Source organism: Botrytis byssoidea (assembly GCF_014898295.1).
Source record: "Botrytis byssoidea strain MUCL 94 chromosome Unknown BBYS_011, whole genome shotgun sequence".
Taxonomy (NCBI): domain Eukaryota; kingdom Fungi; phylum Ascomycota; class Leotiomycetes; order Helotiales; family Sclerotiniaceae; genus Botrytis; species Botrytis byssoidea.
In genome coordinates this window covers 930,806-943,878 of record NW_024065852.1, presented here as the reverse complement: position 1 = coordinate 943,878, position 13,073 = coordinate 930,806, and the positions used below count along the sequence as shown (strand labels likewise).

At 42.6% G+C, this 13,073-nt stretch overlaps 2 protein-coding genes across 2 annotated transcripts; one reads left to right on the top strand and one right to left on the bottom strand.

Annotated features, from left to right (window-relative positions):
• Nucleotides 1-1,463: 1,463 nt before the first annotated feature.
• On the bottom strand, nt 1,464-5,468 carry EAE97_006320 (uncharacterized protein). Its single transcript, XM_038876833.1, has 2 exons — nt 3,861-5,468; nt 1,464-3,807 (listed from the first exon to the last, which is right to left on the bottom strand). Exons 1-2 carry the CDS (start codon nt 4,631-4,633, stop codon nt 2,733-2,735), a joined length of 1,848 nt encoding a protein of 615 aa, XP_038732540.1. The 5' UTR covers nt 4,634-5,468; the 3' UTR covers nt 1,464-2,732.
• Nucleotides 5,469-12,174: 6,706 nt separating this feature from the next.
• On the top strand, nt 12,175-12,820 carry EAE97_006319 (uncharacterized protein; the record flags this gene model as incomplete). The annotated part of the gene is made up of 3 exons (XM_038876832.1): nt 12,175-12,357; nt 12,610-12,708; nt 12,731-12,820. The coding sequence occupies 3 exons, from the start codon at nt 12,175-12,177 to the stop codon at nt 12,818-12,820; spliced, it is 372 nt and encodes a 123-aa protein (XP_038732539.1).
• Between the last annotated feature and the right edge of the window lie 253 nt (nt 12,821-13,073).

Here is a 13,073-nt window from a genome sequence, read left to right as displayed (position 1 = left end):
ATGTACATGCCAAACTCACGGCAAATGGCTATGTATTGTGATGTTATGTGTGTGTAAGACCTAAAGAGGTTATAATCGAAGATACAAATGTTATGTCATGTAAGTATATGGAAAAGCAATCTGTATGCTATGCTATGCTATGCCATGCGATGCGATGCGATGCAATGCGATGCCATGCTATGCTATGTGAATGTAATGCCATGCGATGTATACCGGATTCGTCCGCTGCTAAACACTTTATCTCTATCTACTAGTGTAGACTTGCGGATCTCTGTTGAAGTTACGAAGCTGCGAAACAAAATTTTGCAGTAGTATAAACCTACAACTCCATATCGTCTTTGCCACTCTACCTGAGAGGTTAGATGTGATCCCATTGTAAGCGGTGAAGGGTATCTACTGCACTCTACTGTGATCTACTGCAGATGTATTCGCGATAGTGGGGACCTCGATCCTCTCGCGTCTTGAGTCCTGAGTCTTGACGAGGAAGAATGGGAGCATTGACTCGGCATTAAACGGAGGGTAATGCGGCTAGGGTTTAAGTTTTGGAAAATGTGAGTCTAGGGACGATGATGTACATGTATAGTATGGTATCTACATGTGGGAAGGGAATACGAATTGGGCGATATACATTTGCATACATTTACATACATACATCTCCATACCATACAGCACTAGTCTCCGGAGCAAAGTAGTGGGGTCGCTGGTGGGAATCGTGAAAGACGCTACCTACCTAGGTAAGTCATGAAAAATATGTGGGGAGAGCTCACACATGCAGAAATCGAGGTTCCACAAACCAACACGACCCTTGGAGTGAAGAATTTTTACTTTTGGTCTTTGAAAGATGAAACACCACGTATTTCACGGGGTAGAGAGTATGGGGCGAGACAGAAACAAGTGTGTTTCAAAAATGATGGGGTAATTATTGGACGAACGTTGTGAGAACCTGGATGGGAGTGGGAGTGAAACACTTGGAAAGGAGTTTGTTTAATTGGTTGGTAGAGAAAGGTCATTGGATCGCCCGGTTTACAAGTGGAGTTGAGGAAAGGTAGAATGTGAGGAGAGAACTGGTAATATTGTGGGGAATGGACGGAGGGAGAGAAGGAGATTGGTTGTGGGATTTTGAGACAGAGCATGCGGACTCGAATGCTGTTTGGTGGGCACATGGTGTTTGGTTCGGAGATATCGATAGATAGAAGGAACGATAATCGGAACATGAGTAAACACACGAGGAAGGCACGGGCAAACATGGAAACAAGTCTAAAGAGAAATTCCATTATGACTGGCCAAGTACATGTTTACTGAATCCGGGGGTGAAACCAGAGGAACGAATGCAAGACAAACCTTTGAAAGTCGTTCAAGCACCGCAATCTACAAACACAGCAGTAATTAGTCACAAACAAGTACTCGTATCACTGTTATTACCTAGGTATCATTGTCACAATCACATCAAGCAGAGGAGAGAATTTGAACATGAATCGCATGTATTATTGACCATTTTCTTGTGTGTTTTTTCCTATCTGATTGTTCCATCTCATCTCATCCTACGGTATATGTGGAGTAAAGTCAAAATTAAATACAAAAAAATGAGTTTCTAAACAAGCAACTCATATCCCCCATTCCATGATAGACAACACAAGCCAAAAGCAACAGATAGGACCGAATTAGGTACAAGAAAAACAGTCCCTTGAGATATAGAAAATACTGCATCAAAATGACATATCCGAAATCTGTAAAGGAGATTTTTAAAAGGAAATCCCGATGATCTGATCGTGATCGGTTGATGTGGTGTGTTTTAGATCTTTCGATATCTCTTCGATAGTACCGTGAGGTAGATCTTTCATTCCTCTTCATTCATTCATCAGTCATGATTGCATGTCATTGCTCATCGTGAGTGAGTCTTGGAAAAGAAATCGCGAGTAATCGTAAAACGTAAAACATTCTGAATTGGTATATGGATAGTATGATAGGATGTATGTATATGCGAAGATAGTCATCGATTGTGTATTCAAAGCAAACGCTTCAATTTGGAACAAACTTGGAGAGGGGTAATTGCGTAGAGTGATTCTTTGTGTCGTTGTAGGTATTGATAAAATAATATTCATGAAATAGTTCGTGATAACGTAGTCGTAATGAAACTTTTGAGTGGTAATGTATAAGGAAAATTGGTTGCTAGACATAGCTTGTGGTGTGCGATGTGTAATGCGTAGAGTAGCCACCCCCTTCCGTTCCAAATGCCCGTTTCCAATCCAATAGAGATCCATCCCCTCCGAATACCCATCCGTCCAATTTACAAAATATATGTATTCCCATTGCTGTCCAGCTGCGATCTGATGTTCGTCTTATGCCTGGCGAAAATAATAATAATCAATATGAAATTAAGAAAAGTCCCAAGTTTGATGACCCGTCGCTAACTATGATCGATGATGACGACGATGACGATGATGCAGTAACAGAGAGAGAAAAAAAAGGAGAAAATGAAAATAACCATCCGTAAACCATAAAACCATTAAGCCATAAAATAGAAAATTCAAGTAAAAAATTCAAACGCTCGCTATTTCGCTCATTAACAAATTGAGACATTAAGAGAAGATGCGTGAGCAACAAAGTCTCTGTTCGCAATGAAGCCGTAAAATCGTAAAAGCCGTAAAGTTTTTGTTCGAAGAGTAAAAGAATTTGTGTTGTCGAAGTAGAGTTTTTTGGATGACATGTTTAGGTTTGAAACTTGGAAAAGTTTAACCCGATGAGGTATCGCACTCTTCTGGACCATTCCTGGAATTACATTCCGAGACCAACTTGGCAAAATTCCTGACAACCTCACTTGGAACTTGATCCCATAATAGTGATCGAGTGTAAACCTCGGCGGCCGATTTCTTGGAATTCGATCGCATGGCAGCAAGTGATTCACCGAGATTCTTTCGTCCTTGAGATGTTGATCTTGTGGCGGGAGAATTGTCGAGGAAATCTTGAGAAGTCAACCCATTGTATTGTGCGGCAGACAATGAAAAGAGTTGCTCGTTGTTTTGTTCTTCTGTTGGTTGCGAAAGACTGTTGGCAAGATCTCCGAGGGTTGATGATGTGACGCCGACCATTTCGTTGCCTCCCAGAGATGGGTTTTGAGTAGTAGACCAGGAACCAGATGGGAGAGGTGCAATTGCGTTGGTAACATCAGAGACAGCAGAAGCGGATTGTTGAATGCCAGCATCCTTGAAAACGTCTTCGAGAAGTGTTGCAGATGCAGCACGAACATCATCCGACATTCTAGGAATGCTAGGAGAAGAACCCTTTGAAGCGACAAAAGCACCGACAAGGAGCAACATCAAGAGGAGGCCTTGGGCAGCAGGCTTCTCTGGCTCGCTAAGAAGGGAAGTGTCGACCTTCTTGGCGGAAACCATTGAATTCTCAACCTTAATCTCACTTTCCATGGAAAAGTCATTAAGGAAGGAGATGTTGTCCCAATTGCCATCCATGTTCAAACCATCAATGTCAGAGTAGTCGGCAGAGAAGCCAGTCGAACTGGGAACAGTCGACATGGCAGTGCTTTCCATCTTTTGCATGTGCTCTGTGAGGACGCTCACTTTCTTGCGGAGGTCGCCGGTTTCGAGGGTGTGAGTTCGCACCATCTCTTCCTTCTCCATCTGCAAGCTCTCGATGTATTGTTGGTAGTGTTGCTCTTTACGAGCCCACTCATCCAAAGCAAGTTTTGCTTCGGCCAAGTCCTCCTCGAGATCGTTAATCAAAGCAGTGTAGTGCTTCTTTTCGTCCTCAAGGCGCTCAGTGTGCTGCTTCTTTCGTTGACGTGAGTCAAGACTATGACAGTGATTAGTCAATGGGTGTAATAATTGATCAGATGATGTACTTACGCTGCTTGTCGGTTTCTCAACAAACGTTTTTGCTGCTTGAGCTCTTTAATCTCCTGCTCATCGGTGGATTGAGAGATGAGTTGATCAATGTTGGTGAGATTTCTCTCGGCTGGAATATCGAAACGGGCATTCTTCTTTCGGATACCATCACCCCTTCTAGACATCTCAGGATGCGATCGAAGAGTTGGGCTGTGTGGACGCATGCGCTTTGGAATACGATGATCCATCTCTGAAACGGACCAGTCCTTTTGTGGAGATGGATGACTTGAGCCATTGGCGGAGAAGAGAGGTAGTTGATGGTTTCCAGGGTTTGTGAATGGTGTTTGCACGGGACGTTGAAAGATAGGAACATTGACCTCATAATCAGATGGAAGTCCATCATGACCTTGCATTGGTGTGCTCATACCCGAACCATTTCCCATACCCCAGCCGTGATTCGAATGTCCATATGTTGCGTTTTGTGCAGCCTCGATACGCATGAATGGGTTGTTGCTGTTATGCTCGACAAAGGGATTGTTGGATGCCATTGGTTGCATGTCGACGTGTTGCCATTCATCAGCCTTGGGGGAGAACAATGTCGAAGATACTGCAAAGGATTCCCGCCTGCTATTGTCCATGGGTGGAGACATTTCTAAGCCGGAATCTAATGCAGAGTGGTCGAGGATGTTATCATCAAGAATGCTTCCTTCGTCCTCTTCAAAGTAGTTATGGGGTTGAGTATCGACAGATAATGACGATTGTCTGTAGTAATTGTGCATTGGGAAGGCAGCCATAGCAAAGAAGTTCCTGCTGTGGTCTGTTGTGAGGGTGGGTTGGTGTTGTGGTTAAGGAAGAGGTGGGTTTGGGGGAAGCGAAGTTATTTTCGGATGAGATGGGGTAAAATAGATAAATAGTGGCGGTGAGAAAAGATAAATGTTATCGATAGATCGTCAACGATCACGAAAACTTGAATTATCGGGGTAGGGAGAGGATATGAAAAAGGCAAATTCGTTTTGGGCGGATTAATCAATGAGATGATTGAGTGAAAAGTCAAATCACTTGCTATGTTTTTTCTGTCAAAGAAAAAGACAAGAATAACAAAAGAAGTGACTGTTTATGAGGATGGGAATGTTTGATATGAATATTTTGAGGTAAGAATTGGGGTGGGAGAAGCTCAGTTGATATGTGAGGGACAAGAGTGGTGGTGTATGAGTGGGTTGAGTCTGGGTTCCGATGTAAGTCGGACGAGACAAACAGCAGGAAGGGATTGTATGGCTTGATCTGAAGTGGAGACTGGAGGTACAAAGGACTGTAAGTCTGTAAGAAGTCTAAGTCTGTTGGGTCCCTTTTTGGTTCGAGTGGTTGTATGGGTCGTATGGTGGTAGGAGTGGTAGTGCAGAATTGCAAGCAGTTGCAGTTGCAGTTGCAGTAAAATAATGTGCAGCACGTAGTAGAACTTGAGCTTGCAGTCGGTGCAGCAGACAAGAGAAGTAAGAAGCACGTTAGAAAAGTAGGTCAAGTATGCAGGTAGAAATAGAAGAATGTCGTTGGTAGATATGGGTTAGATAATGTGGATATCTTGGGAGAGGGGTCTGTAAATCTGGGAAACGGATAATGAGGTGAGTTGAAGGCATGAGATGGATGGGTCGTCGCGGATGATAGTAAAAATAATGAAATAATGAAATAATACAGATGATAATAATAACAATAATAATATAATAATAATAATGGGTTAATGAATAATGAGACATATATGATAATATCCTTCAAGGGCTTGATTCTTCTTCTAGCTCTTCTAGCTCTTCTCAATCTACATTAGTACGATACGACGATACTACGATACTACCATATTACGAGTGCTTGTTTTGATCCATTTTCTTTTTACCCAATCCTTCACCCATGGCATGATATGATACTAGGTTTAGGTAACTTTTGGAGGGGAACAGTGAAGGGGTGAAGGGGGGGGGGTGATGCGATTAGCATGGTTACGATATGGACCTTTCTCTCTCTCTCTCTCGCTCTCTCTCGCTCTCTCTCAATCTTTCTTTCTTCCGTACTATTCCTCTTTGAGTAATGCGTCAATGGTTGAATGAGCCAAATAAAGTATTTAACTCATAAATTGAGTAATGAGTGGATGAAATGATGGGCAATGGGCATGACAGCGGGTGGGGAAAGATTTATCGCACTACCCGAAAGTCGAAAGTTTCAAGCTCAAGGAAGGAACCTTCAACCTAGAGATCAACTTAACTTGTGGAGACTTCTAGCCTTTTGATTTATGAGATACTTTATGCTATTTTCTTCTTTACATATGGATCTGAATAGTACTTTGTGATTATTAGTCTTGATTATTTAATTATTATATACTGCATTTTATTATTATTTCTTTCCCTCCCCCATTACTTTCTCTATTTATCAAGTAACGAAGTATATCTTCATGGGTCTGTATAGGTCTGTCTAATCATCTCTCCAAGATCTCGATGATCTATTGTTCGCGATATGTAGATTTCCAACTCTGTGCACCCGGAGGATATCGTTAACCATATGGAAATTGTGTGCATGGGGTCGTACTTTACGGTACGGTACACTCGCACACAAAAATAAATAAACAGAAGAAGAAGAGAAAAGAAAACAACTCTGCTTCTTTCCCTTTTAGACTAAACCTCAATTCCAGCGGTAGGAAAGCGGGAAAGGCAAGGCAAGTGCGGGTGCTAACGATTAGTGCTTGCATTTCCATTGCATAGCAGCATTATAGTGCCTACTTTTACATCTTGGATGTAAATCTTAGATGGGGAAAACAAAAACAGTCCAAGAGATCCAAAGAAGATATTTGATTCTCCATTAAGCATTCATTACAAATTGCATTTCAATCCAAGGCAATCGAATCCTAAGATTTCCCGCTCAAAGCCTTGAATAAGTTGCATTTGATCAGTTGAACCCAGGTAGATCAAGACGTTGCATACGATACGGGAGTGAGGGATGATATGATGAGGGAGGGGTTCAAGCTTTGATTGGATTATTCATGCCCTTCTCCGAGGTAATGGATTAGATCTGACAGGCTGACTGACTACTTCAACTACCTAGAGTAGATTACAATCATTAGTAATAAGGTTACTTTGACAAGAGAAGCTCGATAGACAAGATAAAAGATAGTTCCACTATTAGTCGGCATTCGGTTATCTATCTTTTCTTTTTTCCTTCTGTCGAATATTCCAAAAAGCGAGAGAAGAATTCGCAAAAGGGCAATAGACCCGTTAGAACTTGCTTGGACTCAGAAATTTCTACCTCGAAATGCGTTTGCTATTACATTTTACCTTGGTAATACAGTAGCAAGAGACATTAGACTACCATTTTTAGCTGTGGGGGGTTAGTCTTAGGACCCTGATCTAATTGTGTGAACTAACCATAAGAGAATTCAGATGATTTTTCTCCATCAACCGCTTCCCGCTCTCAAATACATCGTGCCTAACAAATTATCTCGACTCGGTTTGTGTAAAAAATGGGCACTGGATCAAAACAATCCATCTCTAATTCTCTATAACTCTGTGAGAATTGCCCTTGGGAACGCAAAGTCAACATGGTTGTCTTGGCTCCTTCCTATCCCCTGCTCTCATCAGGTTGGGCATCTATGGAGTTATGCTTGATTCTGAAGGCTTGCATCAAAATTCTCAAAAGAAAGCCGCCGATAGGTTATATCCTCACGTTTTGCATACGATTGTTTCTTTACCCTTGTCCATCCTTTCTACACTTTCTCATCATTGGAATGATCTGTTAAACTCCGGCTTCCCGTTGATGCCACCAGGGCTTGGCTCGTAACGAGAAAATGATGGTCTTTGAGCACCAATCAAATGTTTTGAGGCAATCGGTGATACCCTCGAAAAAGGTCACTTCAAAGATCACGCGTATTGCTCTTGTGGGAGGAAAAAAGCCCTTTTGGGGGTATCATTTGTTTATTTTCATCATCTTCAGGCAGGGGAATCGTTAATTGATCCTACAATTGTGGCATTTTCCCTCGCTTAATCTTGAGATTCCCCTTCATGATCATCTCATTCATGGTCGCTGCTGATCAAACCTTCTAGATCGTAAATAAAGCACGGGTAACGGATGGTAACGAGGTAAACCGTAAAAGATGTTTAGATGACAACATCAAATAAAATGCCTTCTTCGAATCTCATCTCATACCACCATCCCCACATTTTTCCCATTTCTTGGGCCTCGCCATTCGGCAGCAAGTCCATTCATTCACGACTCATGAATACTTGCATTCTCATTATACTAGGCCTCGTCAAACGGCCGCAGAATGCAGTATCTTTGTAAGAGTGTGAATGTGAAGCCTCAAATGATAGGTGGTATTCCCAAGTTCACTTCTACCTAATCTACCTAATCAAATGATCGTAAGCTCTGCGTGCCCAAGTCAAGGTAGGGCAAGCAAATCATTGGTAAATCAAGCCCTCAAGTCTTTCGGTAGCTTTCCATGACACAGATTCATACCATTCATTACCGCACAAAGATCCAACCTCATGGCCTCGTCTCCCGCTACCTGGAGCCTGCCGGCAGGCACCTCACGGTAAGATGGACGGGTACGAAACCGATTTTTACTTACTGCTATTCAAAAGAAGGCCGCAGGGTTTAATCCGGTACCCTAGTATCTGTCATTTCAATCGGTGAGAGCCCGAAAGCCTAGCAGCCCAGTTCCAGTCCCTTCCCAAATTGAACTGCCGTTATTGTACATCTTGTCTTTTATAGCACGGAGGTATCGGTAAATCATCTACCACCCCTAGTCCTTAGGAAAAATGATCTCTTAGGGCGCATGAATGAGTTGCGCGTATGACGGCATTTTCAATTTTGTTTCATTCTGGATATTTTCCCTTGAGGAATAAATTTCCCGATGGACTTTCAGGACTTTGTGAAGTGGGTTTGACCTAAGGAACTCCCCAGGATGAAGGGGTCTAACGCTTTAACCGACTACGATGATGCTAGTAAAGACACTTCTAAACTTTCTTCTAGAATGTCAGAAGAAGACCGAATAAACTTCGGGTAAACAATTATATTTCACACATAATCCTCTTTTCCTTAAGTGCGAACGAAAATGCTCAAATGCTATTATGCTACATATAGCTGAATCCCATCTAGAGTACCTGGGGTCCTGGATGTACCTGAGTGGGGTGCACTTGGCTTCTTTTACGGAGTCGGCGTTCCAGGTTTTGCTTACACTGGCAGTCGCGCCATGGACGCGTTACAATTGAATCATGATCTTATTGTTTTTTTCTTCTAAGTCTCGATTGAAAGAATTGAGGGGGCTGGGAAATTTCTTACCCATGATTCATGATTATCATATTACAACAGTTATGATTTTCAAAAACGCGTTTGTTAGGTGAGATAGTGATGGAAAATGGACATCGAGATTTCATCTGATTCAAAATCTTCTTCTTCCATCAGAAACGCGGTATCCTCTGTAATTCTCAGCCCACCTAAATTGTATCTTTCATCATGGCTTCTCCAGACCTTCAAACCTGTCAAATGGGACTACCCGCGCAGCCGCGGCCTCCTTCCTCCAAAGCTACAGCCTCTTCTTACTACACAGCTTTTGAGTCTTATATTTACCAATTATCTAATCTTTACCAATGACCAGCTTCCAAGCCTTTCCAAAAGTTTCAAAAATGTCAAGGTTGAGGCAGAATTTCCATATATTTTTCATACGAATTTTGGTCTTCACATTCTTCACCGCTCATCTATTTTAGGAATCTGATGTCGAGATCCGGATGTTCCGCCTGGGATTCGGGAAGCGAACATCCAAAGACCCAACTTTGAAGGTAGAGAAAAGAAGAGCAAAGCCACTAGTTACGAAGCGTACCAAAGTACTGTCCCATGAGAATCTTGAGAAAAGTGAAGCCTGATCTGAGAAGGATTGTCGGTCTGTGTTTCAGACTTTGAGGAATGATGCAAGCCAGAGTCAGTATCTACTGAGAGTCAGGTTTTATTTCCGAGGGGTAGGCGAGAGATGCTCTTGAGAAGGGTCTCCTTGAGGGCCTCGTAAATCTTTCCATTTGATATGAACATGGAGAGGAGCCAGATACAGGTCTATTGAACCGTTAGAACAATGCAAATTTGTCTGACATGAATCAAAATATGCGGTTCTAACTTACTCACGAGGCATGTTAGCTTCTCGCCTCTCCCTGACATTTTCAACCTTTGGATTTACGACCTGTCCGACTACATACATACTTGTGGATCTACCTGCCAGCTCCATAATAGGTGTCCCATATTATAACAAGTGCTCTCATATAGACCAATGACGTACGTACAATATAAGTTTATTGTGTATAGATCGCCAGAACCCCGACGGATAAAGTATAATTTGACAATTTCACTAAATAATAGAGCATGAATAATAAGCAAATTACGAAATGCCAAAGTGGGTTCATCCGATCTGAAGAATTCGAAACGAAGCTCAAAGCTCGAAAGAAAAATCCCCGAGATTCGCCGATTAAATTAAATTGATCAGAGGATTTTCGGATTTTCACGAGTTATCGTATCGTATCTACCGATATCGTACTTGTCGGCTTTAAGTGTGGTGGGTCGTGTTGGTTGGGGACGGATGACAATTTTTCTTTCTCAAATGAATTGATTGATCGGTTCTCCAAGTGGAGGATACATTTTCACCCCGGCCAGATCCATTCAATAGAGGTCCATTTCACATGAAGCTAAGAAATTTTGCACATAATTTTCCAGCATTACAGTACCGAGTACGGAGCACAGTACCAGATTCAAAAGGAGTAAACCCATATGGCATAGGTTGTCGAACTATGAAATAATGAATGATGGTGCGGTGAAGACATCTCGGTGCAGGTAGCCGTTCGCTACTGTTTCGCTACTGTAGTGTTGATGGGAAGCCGCAGCTCCACATCGGGTCTTTTACTTTCTAAGCTATCAAAGTTACCAAGCTACCGGAAACGTGATGTGTGGGTTCCCGGTGTTGACCGCTTGGTGGCCTGTCTATCGCCGCGGGGTTGGTTTTCAACTTTTGTTTTGTTTACTTTGGTAGTAGAATGACGATGATGATGGTGGCGTGAAAAGTTTGAGTAATTAGAGCGTGTGTAGGCGAGCAGAGGGGAGGGGTATTCAGCTTAGAGGGGGTCTAACCGGGACTAGGTTTGAGGGGAAAAGTTCCGATGTTGACCGCTTGCCGAACTGCGAACTATGGTTTACAGTATGTCTCAATTTTTACCTCATGCTTTACTGTCGCGGGGAAAGTCTACTTGGGTGTGAGAAAACTCTTCACGAATTCCTGGGAATTTGATGCTTGACCGCCAGATGAGCCGTCCTCAACCGGCACGAACCTTTGATTGAGACCAGAAAGATTTTCAAACCTTATGGGCTTGAAATTTCTATTGGGTTTAGCTTTTCAAAGAATCATCTACCTACTTCGATTACTGGTCCATTGACTGGAATCATTCGTAAACTCTTTTGAACAACTTTAAAGAGACCACCAGTCAGCAGGCTGTGGCAAGATTCAATGAGCTATATCAAAATGAGGCAGGTGATTGTATTGTGACCAGAAGTAAATTAACGGCATTCATCAACGCATGACATATCTATCTCCAAGCTAGTATTCGAACGATCACGAAGAAACAAGAACCGTGATATCCGATGAGCGCATAATACGGCATCTTGACCGAATAGAAATGAAACCTCACGAGTGTGAGGACTTCAGGATCACCAAAAGCTGCTCCAACGGTCATCAGGGTCTGAATCGGTCAAAAGTTTATGGATCTATGGATCGTATGGAGATAATGTGAGAATGTGGAACTTGTATTCGGAAATCTTGAACCCTGTGTGTAGAGGATCAAAGGAAGATGGGGAAAGGAGGGGCTATGAGAAGACCGAGTTAGAATTGAAAGAAGGAATTAAAAGACACCACAAGAGATGAACTAGAGCGACAGAGCCCAGGCAAGCACGTCGATCTATAGGGTCTGATGGATAGATCTCAAGGCTTCGGGTCTGGCATTTGAGTATGGGTACTAAAATGAAAGGAATATCAATGCTATAGGTGGTGATCTGATGGGCTGTGCTACTCAGAAATGGATGGATCTAGAAGCGGCGACTTGTATATCTAGGCACCCATACTATTTCAGGAAATGAGTATCAATCTTGATCTTCAACTTTGCCTCTTGATGCTAACAAGCATATCCGTATCACGAAACCACTGTCGAGTGCTCTGACTGAACTCGAAAGGAGCTGGGGTAAACGGTATGCACCGCTGATTCGCTTGGTGATCCTCTGTTGATGCCAAACAGGATAATTCTCGTTTACCATACGCCTCTCTTCAATTTCGATAATGAAACCTTATGATCCCCAATCGCAAAGCTTACAGCCTTTTCTTTCCACCATAATTCGACGATTTCCTTCTTTCCCAATCGATCTACGCAACTCGGAGAGCGGTGAAGAAAGTAGAAAAAGCGCTTGGCGATTGGAGCGGGGAGAAAAGCAGCTCCACTCCACTCCACGAGTACCGATCAAGGTAAGTTATCTCGTTATCGGACTATTTTCAAAGACTCTTACCCATAATGACGAACTGCTGTACGTTATGGTGTTACGAGGTTTGTCGAGTATCGTACAATATTTCGTAATAGAGTTTTTTGTGTGTTAGTCTGGTAGTTGGATTCTGATAAAGAGATTGGAAGCATAAATATCAAGTCTAACTGGGTTTGAGACCTGCATGCACTATAGAGTGAAGCATAACGCGGAACTTCACAATTATAACAAGAAATAGTATACGAGGACCCTTAAAACGTGGGGGGGGGAGAAGGAGCCTCAATTCGGATATCCGACAAAAGACCACTGCATTGGCGTGCTGCAAATTCCTGCAAAGGTAAGACATGTACATGCCATAGGCGCAGAGATCACTAGATAGTGGCAATTCGCCTTTCAACAGAGAAGAGAATCGCATCGCTCACAAGCACGGATATCTTCAGTGGCATTGAAAATGGGGTCCAGCCGAGAACTGCGTGCTTTTTACGGAAGTATGTGCGACGTACAGTACAGTGCATTAGCGGTGGCGCCTGAAAAAATAATCACTTTACCCATTGGCGCTTCAACATTTTATCATTCTATTCAACAAAGTTCATACTGGAGCATTCCCAGAGTGCAAATACAGCCTCAAGACAGCCTGGGGACAGCCTAGCGGAAGTCGCAATATTGAAGTAGAAGTGAAAATCCGAATAGGAATGGAAAAAC